Source organism: Sus scrofa, chromosome 4 (genome assembly GCF_000003025.6).
Source record: "Sus scrofa isolate TJ Tabasco breed Duroc chromosome 4, Sscrofa11.1, whole genome shotgun sequence".
In the NCBI taxonomy this organism is placed as follows: domain Eukaryota; kingdom Metazoa; phylum Chordata; class Mammalia; order Artiodactyla; family Suidae; genus Sus; species Sus scrofa.
Window position 1 is genome coordinate 66,782,862 of NC_010446.5, and position 26,762 is coordinate 66,809,623.

At 38.7% G+C, this 26,762-nt stretch overlaps 1 protein-coding gene across 2 annotated transcripts in view; it reads right to left on the reverse strand.

Moving 5' to 3' along the window:
- The window catches only part of PREX2 (phosphatidylinositol-3,4,5-trisphosphate dependent Rac exchange factor 2), a 283,847-nt gene that overhangs the window by 70,450 nt on the left and 186,635 nt on the right, over positions 1-26,762 (reverse strand). For both annotated transcript variants that reach the window (XM_021089269.1, XM_013996689.2), the window contains exons 32-34: positions 22,804-23,021; positions 18,267-18,369; positions 7,281-7,424 (exon numbers count right to left, since the gene is read on the reverse strand). In XM_021089269.1, coding sequence (XP_020944928.1) covers positions 7,281-7,424; positions 18,267-18,369; positions 22,804-23,021 — 465 coding nt within the window. The remainder of the gene's footprint in view (positions 1-7,280; positions 7,425-18,266; positions 18,370-22,803; positions 23,022-26,762) is intronic.

Sequence of the window (26,762 nt, forward strand, 5' to 3'; positions counted from 1 at the left end):
TATTTCAAAATGGATAAAAAAAAGATCTTCCAGAATTGCTCAATGCAATAGTTTCTAAACTAAATAATAATGTTTCCCCAAATTGACAGAAACATCACCATGTTGAGGGTAAAATAGAAAAGCCATTGCTAACTTTGGAAGTGCTGTGTTTTCTAAACTAGTCAGATTTCTAGAGCATTGAAGAAATGACAAAAGTTTTAGAGTACTGCTAAATTAAAAAAAATTTAAATAGCATTACTGGTTATAATTGAGTAAAGCATTTGTGCAAAATTAGAACACCTCCGACATTTACTTTAGTAGAGGAAGTCAAATTTGTGGGCTTGTTTCACAGGTTGTTTATTTGATTATTCCTTATGACTTCTGCTTCATTAGAACAGTCACAACTAGTTCAGCAGGCTTCTGAACACACACATGAAAAAAAAGGAAGCCTTCCTGATAAAACAATCCTCAAATACCTGCCATATTCACTTCCATTAACAGAGTGTGATTTGTGCAAGGCTGTCATTCCAGAGGATTGATATCTGTCAATCATCCCACTTCCATGTGAATTCCCCTTCTGAGTGGTAAAGCTAATAGTGAGAGCCCTGGCATAGGAGAGAAAACACAGTTCTCACTGCAGTGTGACCTTGGGCACATTAATTCACATCTGAGATCCTCAGGTTCCTCACTTGTGAAATGGAAAATAAGAGCACCCACTAATTATGGTACTTGGGAAATAATTAAACTAAACAATAGTATTAAGAGAGCCCAGGACTATTCTTATCATTTATTGAATGTGTTTTATGTATGAGGTAAGGTGCCCGAAGCCCTCCCCCTAGGCATAATCTAAGTCAGTTGCCATGAGAGTTGTAGATTATACGTGAGTGTGCTTAGCTTAACAGGAAGTCTGGGGAACTCAGATGAGGGTCCCTATTGAACACTTCAGTTTGTGATTTAAGGCCAGAAAGACTGGAAGGCGAACACTAGGAAGGGACAACGGGGGACCTGGAGGGAAGGGTTGGAAAGGCGAGGGGACAAGAAAACACCTGTGATATAGTTTCTATCAAGTCTCAATGGTTCAACTTTGACCAAAATGGCCAGTCCTGCTCTAAAAGCTCATTACAGTACAGAAACACATTTTCCTTACATTTCTTAGTGACGTTTTCAAATTAATAAGAGCTGAAATTCACAACTATGGGAGTTCCCATTGTGGCTCAGTGGGTCAAGAATCCAACTAGTAATTATGAGGATGTGGGTTTGATCTCTGGATGTGGGTTAAGGATCCAGTGTTGCCATGAGCTGCAGTGTGGGTCACAGACCTGGCTGGGATCTGGCATTGCTGTGGCTGCGGCTGTGGCATAGGCCTGTAACTGCAGATCTGATTTGACCCGCAGCCTGGGAACTTCCTTATGCCGCAGGTGCAGTCCTTAAAGGGAAAAAAATCCCAACTATGGACATTTTTTTTTTTTTAATAAGAAAAGAGTCTAACAATTTTGCCACGAGTCTCAGCCATACTTCATGGCACACATGTGGGGCTGTTGGAAAATGAACAAAGGAAAAAAAAAAGAGTTTTATATTTAAAAAGTAAACTTTGCTTGGCAAAGTAGAGGAAGGAGAATAACGTTCCTTATTTTAGGTAAATAGCTCAGTTATTTATAGTTTTGTTTTTTTGTTTTTTTTGTTTTTTTAAGAAAATGGAATGGCATTTTACAAAACCAAATTTCTATTCTCGGTTTAAAAAAAAAAGGTTAATATATACAAATGTCTAAACTCCAAAGTCTGACCCCTCCTTAGCATTTTCTCTTCTAATTTCCTTAATTCACAACCACATAATATTTCTTAAAACCAGTACTGACACAGTTGGTTGAATAAACATTTGATTTATTTAAAAGCACTTAATTAAAAGCTGTATTTAAAATACTACCCGAGTTTCCTTGCTTGTTTTACTTCTCACCTTTGAGTTTAGAAGCAAAACATTCCATTAAGTGTAGGTAGTCAGTAAAAAGGAAAACGTAATGAATGTTAGAGATAATTAAAAATTAAATTATTCTGACTGAAAATGAGCTTCATTTCCACTCTCTCGAAATAAATTTCAAGGCTCTTCCAAGAAAGGGATTAATCAGAAAAAAAGAGAAAATCTCTGAGGAACCATTTTAAGAAGAGTTTCAATGAACTAACATCCTCTTCTGATAGTGTGACAATGGCACTTTATTGGTTAAATACGACGCTACATATGCACTGTTACAAACACCTGGAAAATGGTCACAGTTGGTCAGAACTCCTCAGAACTGGTCACAACGTTTGTGAGGAAGGCCAGCTTTGTCAATGTCACTGTGACCAACACTGGGAAAGTGGGTGCTGCCTTGTAAAGAGAGGTGGGTTCATTTGTTCATAGACCAAACTCCTAATATTCAGGAAATCTCAATTCCTTTTTAAAAAGTTATTTATTGCTTTGATTATAAATACTGTGCAAAACCCAAAGGGAAAAATGTTAACAAGAGTTTTGCCGAAAAAAAGGTACTCCAATGAGGGTAACTTAGAAACTGACAATTTTATAATAAAATCCTCCCTTTTCTTTAAAAGAGGAAACGCTCAAGGTTTGGGGTGATTTTAATTATTCTCTGAGAATAGAAAGACACCTTTTAAATAGATAAAAGTTAATGGTCTTGGTGCCAACTTTTTGCACAGCGGATGAAAAAACCAAATATCCCCAAGAATGTGCTTGTGAAGGAACCCGCATCACATGTTCCATTTAATTTAAGGAAAATCACCACCAGAGACCCAGGGAATAGGTACTTCACAACATTTTACCAGAAAAGGATGTCATATTCCAGGACAAAGACCTTGGTCTGATGCCATGTCCAGGAACCAAGGTGGGTTCCTGGCCATGCTTAGCATCTGTTGAGGGTTGAACTATAATCTCTAGAAAGATCTAAAAAAGTCCTAATCCCTGATGGCTGCAAAGGTGACCTAAGTTTGATATAGGGTCTTACAGATGTAATCAAATTAAAATGAGGTCATACTGGATTAGGGTGAGCTGGAATCCAATGACTGTTGTCCTTATAAGGAAAAGGAAATTTGGACAGAGACACAGAGACAGATGCACCCAGAGGGAGGAAGGCCACATGAAGAGGGAGGCAGAGATTGTAACCACGCCGCCACAAGCCAAGGGATGCTGGCAACCACAGAAGCTGGAAGAGGTGAGGAAGATCTCTTCCTTCGAGCCTTCCAAAGGAACATGGCCAGTGGACCTCTTGGTTTCACATTTCTAGCCTCCAGAATTCTGACAGAATACATTTCTGGGTTTTAAGGCATCCAGTTTGTGGTCGTTTTTATGGAAGCCCTGGGAAACGAACAGAGTATCAATTCCAGGGGCTCACTTGGGGAATGCATGCTTTCCATCCCTGAAACTCTGGCCCTGTAGATTTAAAAGTCCTGATCCCCAGCAGGGCACATGTTCCCTAGGAGACAAAGCCAGGGACCAACTGAACTGTAAACTATGCTTGACATCTGGGCACCCGAGCTTCCTAGTGCCAAGGCACCATCAACTAGGAAAAGCAATCACCATCTCAGCAAGGCTAAGCTACCCTGGCCATCCGAAGGAAGGGGAGCTATTGTCACATACCAAGGGCAAGAAGGAATATGTTTGGCATCCAGGTAATCCACTCAGGTCCCTCTTGGTACCCCTTTGCCCAAGTTTGATGGTAAAGGGACAAGTGTAGCAAATCTGGCCTGACAAGGGCCTTGTGAGCAGAGCATCAGACCCCTCGGGGCTGAAGGTCTGAGTCATGTCACTGAGACCAGCAGAGGCGCAGGCTGAGAGTGACGCTAAGGTACAATGGATAGCAGAAGAGGGAAATAAGAATCTGTTGCAGTCCCAAGTCCAGCTGCAGCAGCGAGGGCCACAGCATGTCCCACTGACATGCTTCTAAATTACCCCCCAGGAATGGAGGCCCAGTGCAGACATGAAGGACACCCTCCCAGTCCTCCTAACACAAAGGATCGGATCTGAAGGTGCAAGATGTGGACCACGACAGATGCTCCAGAACCACCCACTCAGGCCCCCTTTTAGAAATGGGACCACTGCTGGGACTGCCAGAAGACACCCCTCAGCTGTTAGCTCTCAGAGCATCCTCAGCCTTTGCTGAAGAAAACTATCCCACTCAAATCACACCCCGTTCTCAGTGGAGCCCGAGTCCTAATGACCTAAAAGGCCTAGTTCTCAATGCCCCAGCTCCCCAGAATCTAGACGTGTCAAACGCTTGTGAGACAGACTAATCAAATTAAGCAAAGAGGAACTGGATAACTGCACAGTGTTTCCTAATCCACACAGCTCTGCGCTTTCTCACTCCCAGTGGACACTAGAATCACCTGGAAAGCTTCTAAAATATACTGACTCCACCTCCCAGAGATTCTGATCAAGCAGGGTATTTCTAAAATGTCCCCAAGGTGACTGAAGGTAAGCCAGGAGTTCCCTGGTGGCTCAGTGGATTAAGGATCCAGTGTTGCCACTGCTCGGGCTTGTGTTGCTGCTGCGTCATGGGTTTGATCCCTGGCTCTGGAACTTTCGCATGCTGTGAGTATGGCCAAAAAATTTTTTTAATTAAAAATTAAAATAACAAAATAAAGGGCAGCTAACATTGAGAACCACTGAGAGACAGCAAGGAAGTAAGCCAGGGACCCTAAGAATCTATATCTAGCCTCCCTAGACTCCCGCTTCCACCCAGTTCATCGTTACTTGCTTAGTTACTTGCTTAATCTCGCCAAAGGCTCAGGGATTCCCAGAGGATTAATTCTCTGGCCTGGAGGAAGTATTTCTAGAAGATTGCTTTAACCGTGACCATCACCTTTTAGCATTTTGGTTATGCTTCGTACTGACCTTCCTCTCTGTTTTTCGGTTCCTGACCTTGGAAATGTGTTATCATTCATCTTATCTGCCTAGATTTCTGTTCTCCTACAGCCCTGATTTTCAGTAATGTGTGTTCTCTAAAGTGTACTCTACTCGCTCGCCTCCAACCCTGGAATCCCTCATCGATCTAGTTGGTCCCATCTCTGCAGGTTGCTCCGTCCATCAGGGTACCTCCCCCCCACCCCCGGCCCATGGATCCATGCAGGTAAGAAAAGTGAGAAGAAGGCAGCACATGTGCTTCTTGTTCCAGGTATCTGATACCACAGACCACTTTAGGAGGATGGACTTTAATACATTTTCCAGGAAATTTTCAAATTCATCGACTTTTCATTTTTATTTGCTAGCAAAGACTCACATACCCACAAAACTAAAAGCCTTCAAATGAACTTTCAGCCCAGGAATAGACTCCATTTAGATTCTTACATTTGCCACCACTTTCAATTACCAGACGGTGATCGCAACTCAAGCTGGGGCTGAATTTCCTGTGCTTCTCCCAAGCTGAGCTGATGGATACTCAGAGCTACTAATGATTCCTCGTGGGAGTTTTATGAATGCAGAGGAACCTCTGCAACTCCTTTAAATAAACAACCTTATCACCGACAGATTTTTAATGAGACAAACTGTTTTCGGTCTTCTTTACCTGTCTGTGACCTGCTCTGCAGAAGTGTTTCCACTGTGGCTGCCTCAAATCAGGTTTCATCTTTTACTATTGTGTGAATACTAAAACCCAATGTTTGCTAGAGTTTTCTTAAAATTACATTCTAAAAGCCGTATTGTACTCACTGGAATCATAATCATATATATTTAGAGATTATTTTTAAATTAGTTTTAGCCACAATTGTCAAATAGGGGTTATTTGCAAAATAATCTTTTCCCTATACACATCTGCTGCTGGGTATGAATATTCAGCTATTTATGGCTGATGTGTCACAAATGTAATCACTTTTTTCAAAAAGATGATTAATGCCATCTGTCAACTCAGGAATGATTTCAAAGACGGAATTTTTAAAAAGAGAGAAATACAGGAAAGGAAGGAGAAGAGCCTTTAACAACTCTGGGGCCTGGTTATTAAAAGTTAACATTCCAGACCAGCAGCCTTTCCTTCCTTCTAAAACTACCCACCTCTGTAATGACTTTAAACATATTTTAGGCTAAACTACTCTCCTTACAGAGTTCCAAAGGTCTACTTTTCCCCAGTTTCTTTTTCTTTATTTCCTTTCATTGCAAATTCTTTTATTACCTATACGGACCCTACCGCTGTCCTCCAAAGAAAAATAAAAATACTCTCTAATAACTCCTAATGTCTGCTGAAATTTTCCTCTGCTAAGTGTATTCTTGCCAAGAATTGGTTTTAGGTAATCTTTGTTTTTAAACTAAGGTAACTGAAGGAAGGGTGATCTACCTTTTAGAACTGTAACAACACACAAGTGGTACAAAGGAGAATTTTCACTTGGTAGTGAATTCAGGTTTCATACGCCTATCTGTTCTTCAGTTACTGAGATTGATTTTATTCCTCTACTCTTCTCATTTTTTATTAGAATATAAAAATCCCACAGTAAAACCTACACAGTCTTGAAAATGCAAAAGAAGAACACATGACATGTTCTGTGGTGATCATGAAATGTTCTGACTCAGAGAAAATGATCCAGTCTTGTGATCACAACATGAATTAAAAAATAGACGAAAAAAACCCTACACAATAATCTGGACTTCTGATATTTTCCGGCAGCATTTGTGTCTCCAGAAATTAAAAGGATTCAGGACCTTCCCTGGGAAATGAGTTCGCTGCAAGAATCTTATTCATATGATTCTTAATTTCTTCTACTGCAGTTAACACTCATTGTTCATTTGTCAAAACAATGTTTTTATTTACAAAAGGAATACATTTTTACTGACAAAAAATTGACATAATGCAGAAAATCTCAAAGAATAAAAAATCATCATTAATTTAATCATCCAATGATTGAGAAGATTTTACATACATGTAAGAACATACATACATGTATGCCATAATTGAGACTATAATTAACAACTCTCTTCTGTAATCTGCATGTGTATATTATCAAATTCTCTCTATCTCATAAAATATTTTAACCAACAAATTTTAATGGCTCTAACGTAATTTATTTAAGCTAAATTAATTTAATCTTTATTTAAGCAATTCATGCCCTATTTCTCCCTTATAAATAATGCTGAAATCCTATTTGATAAATATTTAAACCATACGTGATTCTTCCCACAAGAAACATTCAAACATAGACATTTATCACCTAGGCACCAGATACATTTTTGAATTAAGGAAAAAATACTATGTTACAATTACACTTATTTTAAAAAATGATTAGGATAAAAGAATTTAAGTACATGAAGTATAAAAAGGAAAGCAATTTACCTTGTGCAAAAAGAACAGGATGAATTTTAAACCCTCCTCCATTTTTCAAACGTTGGGGTAGTTGTTCAAAATGATAACTATCAATATAGAAGTAAACTTTCAGAGCTTGCCGGCTTCCTTCTGCTTGGTAAGTAAGAGGAACATCTAAAATGACATTTAAGGTTATATTACTTCCTCAAATCAGAACATGTTACATAGTTTATATGCTAAGCTTTAAAAAGAATCCTGAAAATTACTAGAAACTAAAATATTAAAAGCACCCATGTTGGAGTTCTCCGGTGGCTCAGGAGGTTAAGGATCCGGTATTTTCACTGCTGTGGCTCTGGTTACTGTTGTGGTGTGGGTTCAGTCCCTGGTCTGGGAACTTCCTCTTGCCACAGGCACAGACAAAAGATAAATAACCAAATCAATAATGAAAGAAAAAGAAAAGCACCCATGTATATTAAGTTTAGGTTCAGCATACTTAAAGTGCAATTCCGTGAAAAAGTATTGAATCAGACTATCATTAGCTAAAGCAAAAGATTTATTACTGCACTGTATATAAAATTCTGTAATAGGAAACTTCATTACACTTTGACATACCAGATGTCTCACTTAACTAAATGAGAAGTTTAGCCACACATGGTTTGGAATCAAAATCAACCCAGGGAAGCTGCCTCATTCATATTTGAGTCAAAATGCGTCCTTGGGGGACACTTCTTAAGTAATGTGCAAGAAACTGAGTACATAGCAACCATTATCAAAATTAGCATGAGTTTTGCAAGCTCCATTCCCTCAGCAACCCGATCAAAAATGTATTACCTCTGTTGTGCTCTCTAATCATTAGAAATTATCTGTCCAAATTCTTTTAGCTATTTTTAAAGATGCAAAATTTAGGAGTTCCCGTCGTGGCGCAGCAGAAATGAATCCGACAGGGAACCACGAGGTTGCGGGTTTGATCCCTGGCCTCCGTCAGTGGGTTAAGGATCTGGTGTTGCCATGAGCTGTGGTGTAGGTTGCAGACGTGGCTTAGTTCTGGGGTTGCTGTGGCTGTGATGTGGGCCAGTGGCAACAGCTCTGATTAGACCCCTATGCCTGGGAACCTCCAAATGCCTCAGGTGCACCCCTAAAAGACAAAAGACAAAAAAATAAATAAATAAATAATTACTCAAAACAAGAAAACCCCAAAAATGACCAACTTGAAAAGCTGGAATGTTGCAGAAGTATTTCATAGTGCTATCATACATCCTCTTCATTTTATGATACTTTTCCAAGACAATAACTTTCGTTTCATGAAAAAAGAATGTAAACTCTTCCTAAAAGCCTAGAATAGTCATGTTTACCAGTTAAAAATTAAGCTCAAAATACAGGAGACATTTAATATAGGTTCTTGACTCAATATTTATTATTTTTAACCGGCTTCTTTAAATAAAACTTCATGTATTCACAGAGACAAGGTAGCAGAGTAGAAGGACTCATGCTCACCTCCTCTCATGAAAATACCAAAATTACAACTAACTGCTAAACAATCATCAACAAAATAGACCAAAAGCTACCTAAAAAGATATCCTACACCCAAAGACAAAGAAGCCACATCAAGATGGTAGGAGGGGTGCTTTTTCTATATAAACAGTCACATGCCTGCTAGGTTAGTGACCTACAGCCAGAAAAATAACTATTATCTCAAAGACTCTCCCACAAGAATGAGAGTTCCAAATCCCACATTAAGTTCTCCAGCCTTGGGGTGGGGGGGAGGGTAGTCCAACATTGGGAGGAGGAGGTCCTGGAGCATTTGGCACTGAAAGGCAGTGGGGGTGTATGCACAGGAGCTTGACAGGACTTGGGGAATCAGAGACTCCTTTTGGAGGGTGCACACAGGCCTTCATGTGCACTGGGTCCCAGGGAAAAGCAGGTGCTCTATAAGAATCTGGGTCAGACCTAACTGTAGGTCTTGGAGGTCTTGGAGGGTCTCCTGGGAAAGCAGGGGGCAGCTGGGGATCCCTGCTGGGACAGGACATTGGAGGCAGAGGTCCCAGGGAATAATCACTGGTGTGAGCTCTCTTAGAAGCTGACATTTTGGAAAAATCTGGCCCTGCCCATCAGGGCTGAGTAGCCCCAGGCCAAACAAAAAATAGGGTGGGAACACAGCCCTGCCCATCAGCAAACAGACTGCCTAAAGTCCTCCCAGTCACCCCTAATTATACCCAGAGACAAAGCCTCACCCATCAGAGGGACAAGACTCAACTCTACAACTAGTGAGCAGGCTCCAGTCCCTCCAATCAGGAGGGCTGCCACAAGCCTCTATATCAACTTCACCTACAAGGGGGGCAGACACCAGCAGCAAGAGAGGCTACACGCCTGTAGCCTGCCAAAAGGAGACCACACAAAAAGTTATGCAAAATGCAAAGGCAGAGAAATATGAGCCAGATGAAGGAACCAGACAAAACCCCAGAATAACAGCTAAGTGAAGTGGAGATAAGCAACCTACACAAAAAAGACTTTAGAGTAATGATAGTACAGTTGATCCAAGGTCTTGGGAAAAAACTAGAGGTAAAGAACAATAAATTATAAGAAACATTTAACAAAGAAATAGAAGATTTAAAGGTTAAACAACAGAGATGAACAACACAATAACCAAAATAAAAAATTCACTAGAAGGAACAAATAGGATAACACATGAGGCAGAAAAATGAAAAAGTGAGGGAAGAGACACTGGTGGAAATCACTGACATGGAACAGAATAAAGAAAAAGGAATTAAAAGAAATGAGGCAGTCTAAAGAACTCTGGGACAACTTTAAACACAGCAACATTTGCATTATAGGACTGCCAAAAGGAGGAGAGGAAGAAAAGGCCGGAGAAAAATATTTGTGGAGATAATAGCTGAAAACTTTCCCTAACATAGGGAGCTCTCTTAGAAGCTGACATTTTGGAACATAGGGAAAGTTTTCAGATATTATCAAGAAAATAATAGCTGAAATCAAATCCAAGAAACACAATACCACTTAGAAGAAACCCAGGGAGAAACATTCCACGACACCTGTTAATCAAACTGACAAAAATTGAAGACAAAGAGAAAATATTGAAAGCAGCTAGGGAAAAGCAAAGTACAAGGGAACCCTGATAAGGTTATCAGCTGATTTTTTTTAGCAAAAACTCTACAGACCAGAAGAGAGTGTCACAATATACTTAAAGAGATGAAAGGAAAAACCTACAATCAAGCATGCTGTGTTCAGCAAGGCTCTCATTTAGATTGGAAGGAGAAAAAAAAAGCTTTATAAATGAGCAAAAGCCCAGAGAATTCAGTACCACCAAACCATCTTTACAACAAAATCTAAAGAAACGTCTCTAGGTAGAAAGAAAAGGCCACAACTAGAAACAAGACAATTACAAATGAGAAAGCTCCCCCAGTAAAGGGAAACATACAGTAAAGGTAGGAAATCATTCACACAAATATGATATCAAAATCGACAGTCTTGAGAAGTGGAGGGTACAAATGCAGGATATTGGAAATGCATTTGCAATTAAGAGACCAATAACTTAAAAAATTCTTATATGTATATTTATATACACATATATGTAAAATATATCAAAACCTCATGGTAACTGTAAGCCAAAAATGTACAATAGATACACCCACAAATAAGGAAAAGCAATCCAAATACAACATTAAACCACAAAAGAACAAAAGAAGATGGGAATAAAAAAAAGACCATCAAAAACAACTCCAAAACAATTAACAAAATGTCAGTAAGAATATACATATAAATAATTACCATAAATGTAAATGGAGTGAATGCTCCAACCACAAGATATAAACTGGCTGAATGGATACAAAAACAAGACCCATATGTATGCTGTATAAAGATGTGGGGCATGTATACAATGGAATATTACTCAGTCATAATAAAAAAAATGAAATAATGCCACTTGCAGCAACACAGATGGACCTAGAGATTATCACACTAAGTGAAGTTAGCCAGACAGTGAAAAATAAACATCATATGATATCACCTACATGAAGAATATAAAAAAAGGATACAAATAAACTTATTGCAGAACAGAAACAGACTCACAGGCTTTGAAAACAAATTTATGGTTACCAAGGGGACAGGTTACCAAGGGTGGCAGGGGTTGGGGAGGAACAGACAGGGAGTTTGGGATTGGCAGATGCACACTGTGGTACATGGAATGATTGGTCAATGGGGACCTTCTGTATAGCTCAGGAAACTGCCCAATGTTCTGTGATAATCTATACGGGAAAAGAATTTGAAAAAGAATGGATGTGTATACATGTAAAGGGGCAAACAAAACAAAAATACTGCATATAAAAGCAGAGCTCAAGATTAAATACTGTTACTGATCACAGATTCTAGATTTTTTATTAAATGTATCTAATTCTGCATATCAATAGAAAAGGCATTGTATTAACATCTGTGAATCCCTTTTATGCTACATAATTATGCTTATTTTATTTTTATTTCTATTTTCTTTAAGGGAGCCTTGAAGAATTTTGCTTTAGCAAAAAGAGAATAAATAAATTTTGCAGTTGAAGTGTTGGAAATTAACTGCATTTTAATGATTGGGAAAATCTTTTTTTTCTGGTTCTAAAATAAAGAAATGATGTATGAACACTAAAGACAATACAGATTTAGGAGTTCCTGTCATGGTGCAGTGGAAACGAATCCGACTAGGAACCATGAGGTTGCAGGTTCAATCCCTGGCCTTGCTCAGTGGGTTAGGGATCTGGCATTGCTGTGGCTGTGGTGTAGGCCGGCAGCTGTAGTTCTGATTCAACCCCTAGCCTGGGAACCTCCATATGCCAAGGGTGTGGCCCTAAAAAGACAAAAAGACCAAAAAAAAAGAAAAGAAAATGCAGATTTAAATATACTAAATACTCATTTCTTCTAGTTCCCCTTTTCATACAATGTCTTTCATATTTATTTTAATTTTTGTTAAATTCCATATCTTTACCCTTTGGCATGAATATAGTTAATCTCTCTCTGTATTTCCAAGTGGATACTGTTATTAAAAGGAAAATAATGCAGCAGTTGGAGTTCCATATTATTGGGCCAGCAAAGAAGAAATAAAGATACTCTCCTAGGAAATAAGACACTACAAGTGAAAATTATCAAGTATATTCAATTTGTTTTTTTTTTAATTTATTTTTATTTTTTATTTTTTTGTCCTTTTAGGACCGCACTTGTGGCATATGGAGGTTACCAGGCTAGGGGTCTAATCGGAGCTACAGCTGCCAGCCTATACCACAGCCACAGCAATGCCAGATCCAAGATACATCTGAGACCTACACCACAGCTCACGGCAATGCTGGATCCATAACCCTCTGAGCAAGGCCAGGTAACAAACCCACATTCTCATGGATACTAGTCAGGTTCATTAACCACTGAGCCACAATGGGAACTCATGAGTATACTCAACTTAAAATGCAATTAAAACTAAGAGTACTATGTGAAAGAATAAAGACTGTTCCCCTGGAGTTCCCGTTGTGGCGCAGTGGTTAAAGAATCCGACTAGGAACCATGAGGTTGCGGGTTCGGTCCCTGCCCTTGCTCAGTGGGTTAATGATCTGGCGTTGCTGTGAGCTGTGGTGTAGGTTGCAGACGTGGCTCGGATCCTGCGTTGCTGTGGCTGTGGTGTAGGCTGGCAGCTACAGCTCCGATTGGACCCCTAGCCTGGGAACCTCCATATGCCGCGGGAGCAGCCCAAGAAATGGCAAAAAGACAAAAACAAACAAACAAACAAAAAGACTGTTTCCCTCAAAGTATTTGTTTCAGCTGTAAAAGAGAATAATAATGCAGTTTTGAAAATAACTGCCTTTTATTTGTGGAGATTTATCCACTACATAAAACAAAACCTTCACTGCTCAGGTTCGCTCCCCGGCCCAGGAACTTCCAAATGCTGTGGGCGTGGTTAAAACAAACAAACAAACAAACAAACAAAAAAAGATTAAAAAAAAAAGAAAACCATACACAACAAAACTTGATAAGCAGGATAATTTAAAGGTTAAAACTTGCCCAAGCATGAAGAAAAAGTCTCTGATTCCAACCCACAAAGGGATTCATTCTAGAGACGAGTTCTAAAGCAGCTTCCCATCCTTGTAAATATATCCCCTTCCATCACTGAATGGATCAGAGCATTTTGAGAAAAAATCTTTGACTAAGAAGCTGTTAGTTCCCTTTGGCCGAATTGCTCTTCCTTGAGCCTCTGCAGGGTTGGATCTTTTTTTGTCCTTAGATGTCAGCGTAAAAGCTACTTCTGTGGAGAGCCCTTCTCTGGTGACACGTAAAGGGCCAGCTCACCTTTATTCTTTACACATTATCTGTTTTCTGCATAGAATTTATCATGGCTCTATTTATCTTTCTGGTTGATTCCTTATTTGTGGTCTCCCAAGTAGGCTGTTAGCTCCATGAAGACAGAGAAATGTCTGTCTGTCTTACCATGGTGATTGGTTCCAGGCACAATGCCTGGACCAACCAGACAGAAAAAGCGGAGGCTCAAATATATTCATTCCCCTAATAATGACGATCAAATTACCTGTATTCATCACTAAAAAGAGGAAGTTCTGCTGTCATTCTGTTATTCTCCAAAAATATAAAGATTTTCCACAAAATAAGTGTAATTATATACAAAGCAAAGCATTGAGCTCATTCATTCTTCCTTCATAATTACGTAATATGACATGGGAGGTATCCCGTACTTTCCCTATACTGAAGTGGGTCACATTGCCCACTTATTCCTTCTTATCTCTCACTAGTTGCTAAGCTCCATGCCAAGAGGGACATTGTTTTACTTGAAATTATATCCCTAGAACTTGTGGAGTGCAGATCACATATACTTAATTATTTGTTCAAAGAAAATGAAATGTCTTCACCCAGATATTTGAGTTCTATTTGCTTGGCAAGCCATATTTCTTCACAATCTCATTATTCCTTAATGCAAAAATAAAACTAGGGGTAATGCTAAATGCAGATTTTTAAAAAGAATACAAAATAACAAAGCAAAGAGGACAGATTCAAATATTTACTGGATACCATCATGAGGCTTATATACTGCTAGAGACTTGTAAATGCATTCTCTAAGTCTCACAACCCCATGAGGCAGGGAAAGCTAATGTTCTCATGTTTGCAGATGAGAATGGAGCCAGAATTTGAACCCAGGTTTCTTGATGTCAAGATCCAGTGTTCACTTTATTCTTCATGGCTCCTCTTCTCTGTACCCAGTCCTTCCCTCAAAGACACACAGCCAACTAGTCTTCATTACAGGGATGCATATTAATTAATCAATCTGACTCCTCTGTCTCTAGGCCTTTAGAAAGATCAAATCACATGCAAATAATAATAAAGCTCTAGTTTTCTTACACCACTTCAATAAGATGTGATGACTCTTGGGTATAAATAATTCTCTTCTTTCCTGAAGCAACCGAAAGTGATAACTATATTCTCGCCAAAACATTTTCAATTTGCTTGGACTACCTAGCAAGGTAGCCTTGGAACTGACCTTTTGCTAGGGAACTAATTTCAGAAGTTGAGGTTATGCTTTGGGGAAATAAATAAGTATGGCATAGTTTTTGTGTTTCTCATAGCTACATTTATACTAATGTAGTAATACTAATACTACTTATGTGGTCTTAATTATCTTTAGTATTTAATATATTCTTAATATTCCAAAGCTAAATATCTCATAATGGCTATGCAATAAGTATTTTACCAAGCTTAAAATATTGGTTCATCTCCAGTTTACTCAACAGACCATTCACCACTAAAATCATATCTAAACCATGGAAAACAGTACTCCTGTGAGCTTATGGTTCCTCCGGCAAAATTTAAAAGAGAAAACATTAGGTTATGTTGTAAAAATAGAGTTTCTCTGCCTTCAACAAAATTATGCTTGTATTATTCAAGTAAATGAAAATCTATTCTATTTTATACCTGCCCACAGAAGACCATACAATTTGTTCAGATAATATTATTCTTATCAAATAATCCCCTTTACCAGACAAATTCTCCCTGGAATACAGCCTACATCCCTAACATTGTAATTCATGTTCTTGTTCTCTCTCATGTATCAGTGGAGATGAAATGTCAATAAAATTCTATTCTCTCTACACTCATAATTTAATACATACAGAATCAACCACGTTTCCCATCACCATAGCTACCCTCAAGGTCAAGTTGTCTTTCCCCTGGGTCACTTCAGGGCCTTCCTGAACGGTCTCTCGGTTTCTGCCCTTCCCTCAAGTAATATCTTCTTAACACAGCAGCAGAGCCACCTTTTACGTGTCATTCCCCTGCTCAATGGCTTAATCAGAAAGGCAAAGCTCTTCCAAAAGTCTGGCCTTCTGCTCCTTTCCCTTCCTCTCTCCCCTCCAGCCACACAGGCTTCCCTGCTACCCTGAGAGTGTGCTACACACGCTGCCACCTTGGAGTCTCAGCTCTTGCTGTTCCAGTGAGTCTGGAACACTCTTCTCTCAAATACAGATTCACAGATTCAACCGACCATGGGTCAAAAATATTAGGAAAAAAAAAATTCCAGAAGTTCCAAGAAGCAAAACTTGAATTTGCTACAGACCAGCAACTATTTACGTAGCATTGACATTAGTATTATAAGCAATGTCGGGATCATTTAAAGCACAAAGGAGGATATGTGTGGGCTTTATGCAAATATTATGCCATCTTATATAAGAGACATGAACATCCATGGATTTTGGTAACCAAGGGGTTCCTGGAACCAATTCCCGAGGGATGACTCTACCTGTATAACTGGTTTCTGGTCTTCGCTCTTCTCCTCAGGCAAGTTTTCCTCCCTAGTTACACATAAGCAACCTCTCCCCTGTCTCTTCATTTGCATCCTTTGTTCCTTTCTATTTCTCTTCATGCATTCGTATTAGTGTCTCAATTTATTACCAAATTAATTTGTTTATCTCAACTATTATTTATCTCTGTTCATTTCTCTATTGTATCCAACACCTAGACTAGTGCTTGGTCATAAGTGGGCACTTAAGAAAATTTTAATATATGAATATCATTATTAGATCTCAGATTAATGAATGTTTACTCTGTCCCTAATTATTGTACTAGACACTGGAAACGTGAAAATAAATAAAAACATTTTTCCCAGCCTTGAAGACACCTAGATCTTCTACCACACATGGGATCGTCACACTTCTAAAAAGATAAGAAAGAGAAAAATAACAAGCTTCTAAAGATTTCTTGGACTGATGGGCACATTTTAGAGCTATTTGTGACCATGTTGAAATGATAAATAAATGATGATAATTTGCAGAAACTAAAAGATATAGAGATCACCTCCCTGGGTATTGCTATTTCTCTGAATGCGTACTTTTAAAACAATGCTTTTGTGAGGTTTCTTGATGGCCAACTGCTAAACAAAAGGGACACTTTTCAATCTTTCAATTCAATTCATAAAGCAACTTCTTTGCAACACTAGAGACAAGCAAATTCTGTTGAAATTCTGTTGAAATTCTTCTTCATTCTTCACGCCAAGTTTGTTTTTCCTTCTACTTCTATAATCAGAAAACCTTTTTACCTGCTTCACTGTATCCACTTAAGTGACATCTGTGCATTTATTTCCTTGAAAAAACGATTGCCCTTTTGTTCCAGGCACCCTCTTGGATGCTGGAGATATAATGCGCAAGAGAGGAAAAGGTTTCACCATCTTGGAAATTGTATAGGGTGAAGAGTTTGAATCTGCATAGGTAATGTGATTATATTTGCACATATTAAAGTTTTTGACACTTGGATAAAATAATTTTTACTTTTAATTTTTAAGCTGGCAAAAATGTAGAATATGTGTCTACTCTTTTAAATTATACATTTTATCAATGATTTCTAGATCAATTATAATGTCTTTCTTAATTGGTTTGTATCTAAATTTTATATAACGTGAGTCTAACTCAGGTCTCTGTTTTTTCTTGGCCCTAAGTACTTGTTTTCACTGCCTGCTAACACATTCTCCACAGGATCAACTGAGGATGAGCCGTGGAAACCCAGTTCAGGCAATTTTGCCATGTCATGGTTATATATGTGAGTAAAAGTTTTGAAAGACACAGAGATCATCTGCACAGCCAGAAATATTAGGCGGTCCTTTTATTTAAAAAGAAATCTTGACGTGAAAAAAGCAGCAGGGAGTTCCCAACTTGGCGCAGCAGAAATGAATCCAACTAGGAACCATGAGGTTGCAGGTTCAATCCCTGGCCTCGCTCGGTCGGTTAAGGATCTGGTGTTGCCATGAGCAGTGGTGTAGGTCGCAGACATGTCTCGGATCTGGCGTGGCTGTGGCTGTGGCTGTGGCCAGCGGCTATGGCTCTGATTAGACCTCTAGCCTGGGAACATCCATATGCTGTGGGTGCAGCCGTAAAAAGCAAAAAAGAAAAAAAAGCAGAAAGGATCTGCTTTCTATGTCCTGTGATCCCACTTATGTGAGGTACACAGCATAGGCAAATGCAGAGACCAAAAGTGGAACAGAGGTTATCAGGGATTGCAGAAGGGGGTTGGGAAGTCACTAATTGAGTATGGAGTTTCTGCTTGGGAGGATGGATAAGTTCTGGAGATGGATGATAGAAATAGCAGCACGTTTTGAATGAACATATAACGCCATTGAATTATACACTGAAAATTGCTTAACTGCTAAGTTTTACAGTATGTATATTTTACCACAATAACAGAGAAAAAAAAGAAAGAAAAAAATCTTGACTAGCGCAAAATTTGATGGATGCCCACACTCCAGAGAAGTTCTGGAGATCAAACTAATAGATACAAATCAAAGTTTAAAATTACTTGGAGATTTTATTATTATGTACTTTCCATCACTTCTCTTAGGTGGTTATTACCCTAAATTTTACCCTAAATACAATATTTTATGTAAAACAACCCAAACTGCATATCAAATATATTCATATCTAAGTTATACCTATTTGTTTGATGACAAAGAAATTTTATAAGGCACACATGAAATATCTAACTACTTACTTGCAACCAGTGGTTCCTCTTCTGATGGTTTAAAGTAAAAAGAAACCTTTTCCAAATCAAATAGTGCAACCAGTGTATCTTCTAGCATGGCTTGTTCATCTGTCTAGAAAGAAAGAAAAACAATACATGATGCGACAGGATTGTTTGGGACAGAACATAACACAACATAACCACTCCAGACCAAAACTAGCTTCACTTGTGTTTTATTTATGTACAAACCAAATTATCCACACATCTAGGAATTTACTGCCTAAAATGAAACTAACAAATCCTCAAGGTTATAAGTTTCTTTTGTAGTTTGTATACCTTTCCTTTTCTCTACTGTCCACATGATTCTACAAAATTTTTCAGTCTCTTTTGTACCTAGATCCTAATTATATGGATTTTATTAGTTACAAACAAATGCATGCTATTTGCCTCTAAAGCCCTATAATCTTATAACAGCTGAAAGGAAAAAAATATTGTTTTATTAAAAAGCCCTGAACATAACTGCCATCCTATTTTACAATAAAATAACCAATGTGTTATTCAATTTGCAATGTATTAAAACTGTGATAAAATCCATTTTCATGTATGTAATGATTTGTCTTCCAAAGAGCGTGGGGATAAGAATCATTTTCACTTGCCTTTATGGGGCCTTAATCTAGAGTCTTGTGAATATGAGATTTGACTTGTTGAATCCTTCAGTTCATTCTTACAGCATATTATTTTACAGCTGAGGCAGGTAAGGCTCAGATGTGACAAGTTTAGTGCCTTGCTGAGTGATCTCTTCTTAGTACTGGATTCTGGCCCTTCATCAGAAGTTCAGTGCATTATCTAAAGCCTTTACTAATCTCCTCATGAAAGAATAATTACCCTTATCATACACTTCTTTTAAAGGTGATACTTGTTTCCTTTAAGAACGTTGATGATCCTTTCAAACAATAATTTTAACACACTTTCCCTGAATTTAAAAAAGTCTCTGTAAGCTTATAGCCATATTTGGGGCGAGGTGGGAGGGGGGCACATATTAGTAGAGGGTCAAAGAAATGGTCAAGAATTCCCATTATTTGGGGGAAAAAATCACTAAGGCAGTCACAGACCCCAAAGAAGGACAGCATGGATACCTAAAGGTTGAGAGCATCATCACCTCTGCATCTTGGTTTGGTGCTTAATATAGTGTATGGTACTCAGTAAGTGCCAGGTGTTCATGAGACTGGTACTTTCTTTTTTTTTTTTTTTTTTTTTTGTCTTTTTGCCTTTTCTAGGGCTGCTCCTATGGCATATGGAAGCTCCCAAGCTAGGGGTCTAACCAGAGCTGTAGCTGCTGGTCTACGCCAGAGCCACAGCAACACGAGATCTGAGCCGAGTCTGCAACCTACACCACAGCTCTCGGCAACGCCGGATCCTTAGCCCACTGAGCAAGGCCAGGGATAGAACCTGCAACCTCATGGTTCCTAGTCAGATTTGTTAACCACTGAGCCACGACGGGAGCTCTGACACTGGTACTTTCTAAAGTCCTTTGAAAAACACTATGAAGCTGGATTTGGAAGGACAGGACTGAAAAATCTACACTTTTCTAGCTGAGAGGAATACACACTAGAAGAAATGTCCTTAACAGGCTGGCTCTGATTATAACCTGCACAAGTCACTGGCAGATGTGGCTAAAGCCATACACCAGGACCTAGGACTGTGCTCAGAGCCTAGGGCCACACAAACTGCCAGTGCCTGTAGCTCCCAGAGAGCCTTCCACAGTCCCAGGAGACTCTTAGGCTCTTGTTACAGAGGCAGAAAGACAATGGGTTTCTCTGGCTTTTTTGAAAAACTACCTTGGGTTTTTTTTTTTTTTTAATCAATTCATTTAATAAATGTAATAGTTTCATGAGACTAATTTAAAACAAAAACAGCTTTCTTGAGATATAATTCATATACCATAAAATTCATCCCTTTTTTTTCTTTTTTAAGCTGCACCCACAGCATATAGATGTTCCCTATACCACAGCTGTGGCAATACTGGACTCTTAATGCACTGGGCCACAGAAGAAACTCCTAAATTACCCATATTGCATATCGAGCTCAGGGGTTGTTAGTATAGACAGACTTGTGTAACTATCACCATCATCTACTTTTAGAATATTTTCACCACCCCCAAAAGAAACTCAGTACCCATTAGCATTCAGCCCCTATATTCCTTCCTCCAATCCTTAGCCCCAGGAAACCACTGACCTATGTTCAGTCTCTAATATTTGCTTATTTTGCACATTATATAATAATAGAATCAAATAATATGTGGCCTTTGGTAACTAGTCTATTTCACTTAACATCATGTTTTCAAGGTTCATCCATATTGTAGCATGTATCACTACCTCATTCCTTTTTATCGCTGAACAATATTCTATTGCATGGACCTACCTCAACTTGTTATTCACTCATCAATCTGTTCACGGACACTTGGGTTGTTTCTCCTTTTTAGTTATTATGAACAACCTTGCTAGGAACATTTGCGTATGTGTTTTTGTGAGAATATAAGCTTTCATTTCTCTTGGAGTAGAATTACCTAGGAGTAGAATTTCTGGGTCATATGGAAATTCCATGTGTAACATTTTGAAGAACTGCCAAACTGTTTTCCAAAACGGCTGCACTATTTTACATTCTACCCCTCCCCCCCAGCAGTGTATGAGGGTTACAATTTCTCCATATCCTCGCCAACACTTTTGCCTCTCTCTCTTTTGGGTTATAGCCATCCACAGCACTGTGACAGAGTAGCTCACTGCAGTTCTGAGTTGCATATCCCCAGTGGTTCATGCTGTTGATCACCTTTTCGTGTGCTCTTTGGCCATTTTATTTTATTTTATTTATTTATTTTTGTCTTTTTTGTCTTTCCTAGGGCCGCACACGTAGCATATAGAGGTTCCCAGGCTAGGAGTCTAAACGGAGCTGTAGCCACCAGCCTACACCAGAGCCAGAGCAACTCGGGATCTGAGCTGTGTCTGCAACCTACACCACAGCTCATGGCAACACCAGATCCTTAACCCATTGGGCAAGGCCAGGGATTGAACCGTAACCTCATGGTTCCTAGTCAGATTTGTTAATCACTGAGCCACGACGGAAACTCCTCTTTGGCCATTTTATATCTTCTTTGGAGAAAAAAGCCTTTGCCTTTTTTCCAAGCCTTTTAACCAATTTGCCTTTCTATTCTTTAGTTTTTCGTTGTTTTGTTTTGTTTTTTGGGTTTTGTTTTGTTTTGTCTTTTTAGGGCCACACCTATGGCAGATGGAAATTCCCAGGTTAAGGGTTGAATTGGAGCTACAGACACTGGCCACAGCCACAGCAACACCAGATCCGAGCCACATCTGAGACCTACACCACAGCTCACAGCAATGCCAGATCCTTAACCCACTGAGCGAGGCCAGGGATCAAACCCACATCCTCATGGATATTAGTCGGGTTTGCTGCTACTGAGCCATGATGTGAACTCATATATTTTGTTTTTAAATGCTTTTTCAAGCATCTTATTTCAAAGTTTTCATTAACTCAATCTTTCTTACATGGTTATATTAGCAACTTAATAAGAAATTGATTACCCACATGGGGTATACAGTCTTTTCAAAAGAATCTAATTGTTGCTCTGGATTTCACTGAGGTGAATGGATTTCCTTACCTTATCAATACAGAACTTTTTATGATTATGAAGTACAGCAATCACCACTCCCTGCCTTCAATATCATTGAAGAAAAATATCATTTTGATGTATAAACTCATATACGTTCATTTAAAAAGTCAACCATGATACTTGGTCGCTCCATTTCCTATGTATGTTTAACAGATAAAACAGCATCTCATGTTTCAAATCAGTTATATTTAACATGTGCCTTAAGTTTATATAAAGTGAATATATTTGCCTTTGTACATCATGACAACGATCAGAACCACAGAAAGTGTATGTGAAAAAACTCTACGTTCATCACAGTTTTATCAACTATTTCAAGATGCTTTCTTCCTCACCACTGTGGACAACTGATGCATAGACGTGGAATACTTTACAGTAATTAAGGCAATGTTCTTAGAATCAACAGGACAAACATGCATACAAAGAAAGGAAATAAAATCACTTAACACATGCAAATTTTAAACAGATTGTCAGACAGTATGGCATGCAAATCCTTGGAGCTCTTCCAACAGCATGTTCCAGAACATCAACCTCAGGGGGAGTTCGGGGCTCCTGGCAGCCTCCTCCTTCTGGACTGGAAACAGCGACCCACAGCAGACAGACCCTCTTTTCTCTGCTGACCTTTCTCAGCCTGTGCTGAGGGATGTGGGAATTAGTAACAGATGGATGCTTTCACAGCTTCTAGCAGCCACTGAGAATAAATAAAAATCAGGAAAGAAGAAATACCTTCCACAAACTTATTAAAACTATATTTGCCCATGGAAAAGTATACTTTTAAAGAAGCTGGATGACTGTGGATACAATAATGAATAATCACTTCTTACTGGAAATGGATGCCAATGCCTGTTACTGTTGGCACGGCCAGTGGGAGGCGCTGTGGTTCCTTACCAAGTTCGGTGACAGAAGTGACTGAAAATGGAAAAGAACTCCTGCATTCGCTATCTGGTCCAGCCACCTTCTGCTGGCTTCCCAAGTTTCCATCTCATTTTCCTTGCTGTTGTCAAACATCTGGTTTAAGGCCGCCATGAGCTGCTCGGAGAAGGCACAGACTGTGGCCACGAGACTCTGGCAGAAGACCATGTCTCTTCGGAGCTGCGTCTCACTGTCTGTGATCCAGGAGAACATATAGACAGTTTGGAAAAATGTCATATCTGGATAAAATCAGCTCATTAAGTGTTTGCACTCGCTGTTACTTCACCCTTTCCCTAAACTCACACCATAGGAAAATGTGAATTTCAGCTCTATGAGTGGGCACAAGTGTTTAAGCAAAACATGCTTTTTAGAAAACAGTGAACATCACAAAATGTTAGAAATATGAAAATAATTTTTCTTATTTGATATTGTGAGTTTATTTTGTAGTCATTAAATTGTTTTATAAAACCTAAGGGAGTAAAATAAGGCTTTATTTTATGTACATTTTTTCATGATGGAACATAATATGCATTGTGGCATAATAGCTAAAGGAAACAAAATTCAATTTTTCAGTTTTGCTGGCAAATAAAACACATATTACTGACACTAAATTTCAAGAAATTACTTACTAAACTATTCAAACATTAACGTGAAACACACATGAGGAGAAGAGGTTCGAGGTCTAGCTGCTTGTAACAATAAGCAAATTTGCATCTCTTGAATTCATCTATTCAATTTCATGAGCCATAAATAGGTCCAGTTCATAAATTCCTATATTTCTTTGAAATAAGTAATATACTTACAGCTTTAGCATAAATTGAATTTTCCTATTATTCTCATCCATCACTTAACTGGACTTTCGATTGACCCCCTTTGAAGGTATGTTTACCCTTTGAACCGCCAGTCCTGGGCCACATGTTTTTCAAATGGAAAGCAGCTGTGCCACTGAGAACTCAATCCCCAAGAGTTCACTTTTCTGGGGCATCTGATGTATACAAACTACACAGACAATATAAACGCTAAGCCATGCATTCTGTACATTGAAAAATCGCTTATACTGGAAGAACAACACAGGTCAAAATCATCATATTCCCCAAAGTGTACTAATACTTTAAGGACTCAGAATCTTCTGCAATGAAGAAGCATTGTCAATAATTAGTGTACAACATAGATATACATACTGCTTTTACTCAATGATGAGTTCCTGCTTTTTGATGTAAAAAAACCATAATTTTTAACTTTACAAAGAACACTGAACATCTGTTTTTAGTGACCACCAAAGCGTGTAATCGCTGCTTGTTACTCAGTCTCCCTCAGTTAGCTCAGTTAGTAAAAGCTACTCTTGAAAATTTTATTAGAAAAAAAGGATTAAATATTTAACATATTTAATTGTATAATGAAAATATCAATTGATTAAATTGAACTATATGAATCTGCTGTTTTAGCAGGTCAAAAGAGTTGAAGATAGCAAAACCATAGGGTTCAACTTATTAATTTAACTAACAACATGTGTTAGACATTTCCCTCAGGTAGTTATATACCATGGACCCCATTCTAATAGATGGAAAAGAGTGTTTTACATACAACTATAAAATGGCTAAACCAAGAAAGAACTTTGTGCAATTCTCAACTAAGAGAAAACACCTATTCTGTTGTGCATAATTTCTAACAGTGTCGACATTCAACAAATATTTACTGAATGAAAATCATGAAATAGTAGAGCAACTAACAAATGAATTAAGGGAAATGAAAATGTATGAGCTCATTCTCTGGCTGCTTGAAATGACTGGATTTAGTATGTCTTGATTTAAAAGTTTGACTTATTCAGATAGCTGATCATCAGAGTTCCCATCATGGCTCAGTGGAAACGAAGCTGACTAATATCCATGAGGACACAGGTTCCTGGCCTCACTCAGTGGGTTAAGGATCCAGTGTTACCACAAGCTGTGGTGTAGGTCACAGACGTGGCTCGGATCTGGCGTTGCTGTGGCTGTGACATAGGCCAGCGGCTACAGCTCCGATTCGAACCCTAGCCTAGGAACCTCCATGTACCTCGGGTGCTGCCTGAAAAAAAAAACCAACAAACAAAAACCAAACCAAAACAAAAACAGATGGCTGGTCATCCTATATGCAGGTAGAGATTCAAGGCAGAAACTCAGTAGGTAAAAAGCTCCCTCTATGTTTCTTGTACATTCTTGCTTTGCTTTTCAGTTGTGCTATAGTAAAGCAGAAAATATGGGAAACTAAAAAAACCTACTACTTCAGTAGCTTTTGCAGGAATACACCCACCTATAACCCAAGAATAATTTCTTAATAAAAATCTAATTGGAAAGACATTGCTGATATTGAGTGGAAAACTAAGGTCTAGAAAAGGAAAGATCTGGTTCCACTGGAAGCTTTAGAAGAAATCACAAAGGTTAGTAACTTTGCCATTAGTAGAAATAATTATCTGCAAAAATTGCTTTTAAGAAGAAATTAACAAATTTCTTCTTACTAGCAAAAATAGGACACTTAGGGAGTTCTTCTGTGGCACAGTGGGTTAACGATCTGGCATTGTTATTGCAGCAGCTTGGGTCAGGTTCAATCCCTGGCTGGGGAACTTCCAGATGCCACGGGCACACCAAATAATAAAAAAGGATACTTAAATGTTTATTCTACTCTCTGCTACCATAGTCTATATGCATTACCACTCCTTAAAATTAGAGGAGTTTGTGATTAACACACTACTGTACATAAAATAGATAAACAACAAGGACCTACTGTATAGTACCGACTTAATATTCTATAATAACCTATAAGGGAAAATAATCTTATATATATATTTGATTCACTTTGCAGTACACCTGAAGCTAACACATTGTAAGTCAACTATACTAAAATAAAAATTTTAAAAGCTTTTTCATTCAACCTCATTATCAAATCAGAACTGATCTCATATACATGGTATCCATTCATTACTTCAAACTTTTACCACTGAAGGCTCCAGAGTAATTAAACACTGCAACCAATTACTCGGGGTATGAAGAGGTAGAGGCCACAGCCAGGTCTATGCTCACAGCAGTGACAAGGTAGATATGAAAGATGCCCTTGGATTGCGCTGCCATTTAAATCTTAAAACCAACATATTTTCAAATGAAAAACATTTAATACATGTTTATTACTGCAGGAGGTTATTTTCGTCTTTTTTTTTTTGTTTGTTTTTTGTTTTTGCTATTTCTTGGGCCGCTGCCGCGGCATATGGAGGTTCCCAGGCTAGGGGTCGAATCGGAGCTGCAGCCACCGGCCTACGCCAGAGCCACAGCAACGCGGGATCCGAGCCGAGTCTGCAACCTACACCACAGCTCAAGGCAACGCCGGATCGTTAACCCACTGAGCAAGGGCAGGGACCGAACCCACAACCTCATGGTTCCTAGTAGGATTCGTTAACCACTGCGCCATGACGGGAACTCCCAGGAGGTTATTTTCAATTGCCATGCTCCTATTTTTAACAGAGAGTAAATGACTTTGTCTGCATAGATTTCAGATGCCTTTCACATATTAAGAGCTTTTCAAGTAACTTTGAACATGTTACCATCTCATGTGAGTAACAAAGGCAGAAAACTCAAGAGTGTCAGAGAGAGGTGTTTACAATCTTTCTCCAACTTAAATTCACAGCTTCTCAACACACTGCTTTTGCCATTTTTCTCCCATCAGCGACAATTTTCACAGAGTTGTCGTGAGAATGTAATAAAACAGTGGGTCTGAAAGCAGTGAGAACCATAGCTGTACAGACCTCTTTGAAGCACATAGCACAACTCAGAATACCTTCAACACGAAACAGCCTTAGAAATGCTCTTACAAAAAAAAAAAAAAAAAGAGTTCCCTTCGTGGCGCAGTGGTTAATGAATCCGACTAGGAACCATGAGGTTGTGGGTTTGATCCCTGGCCTTGCTCAG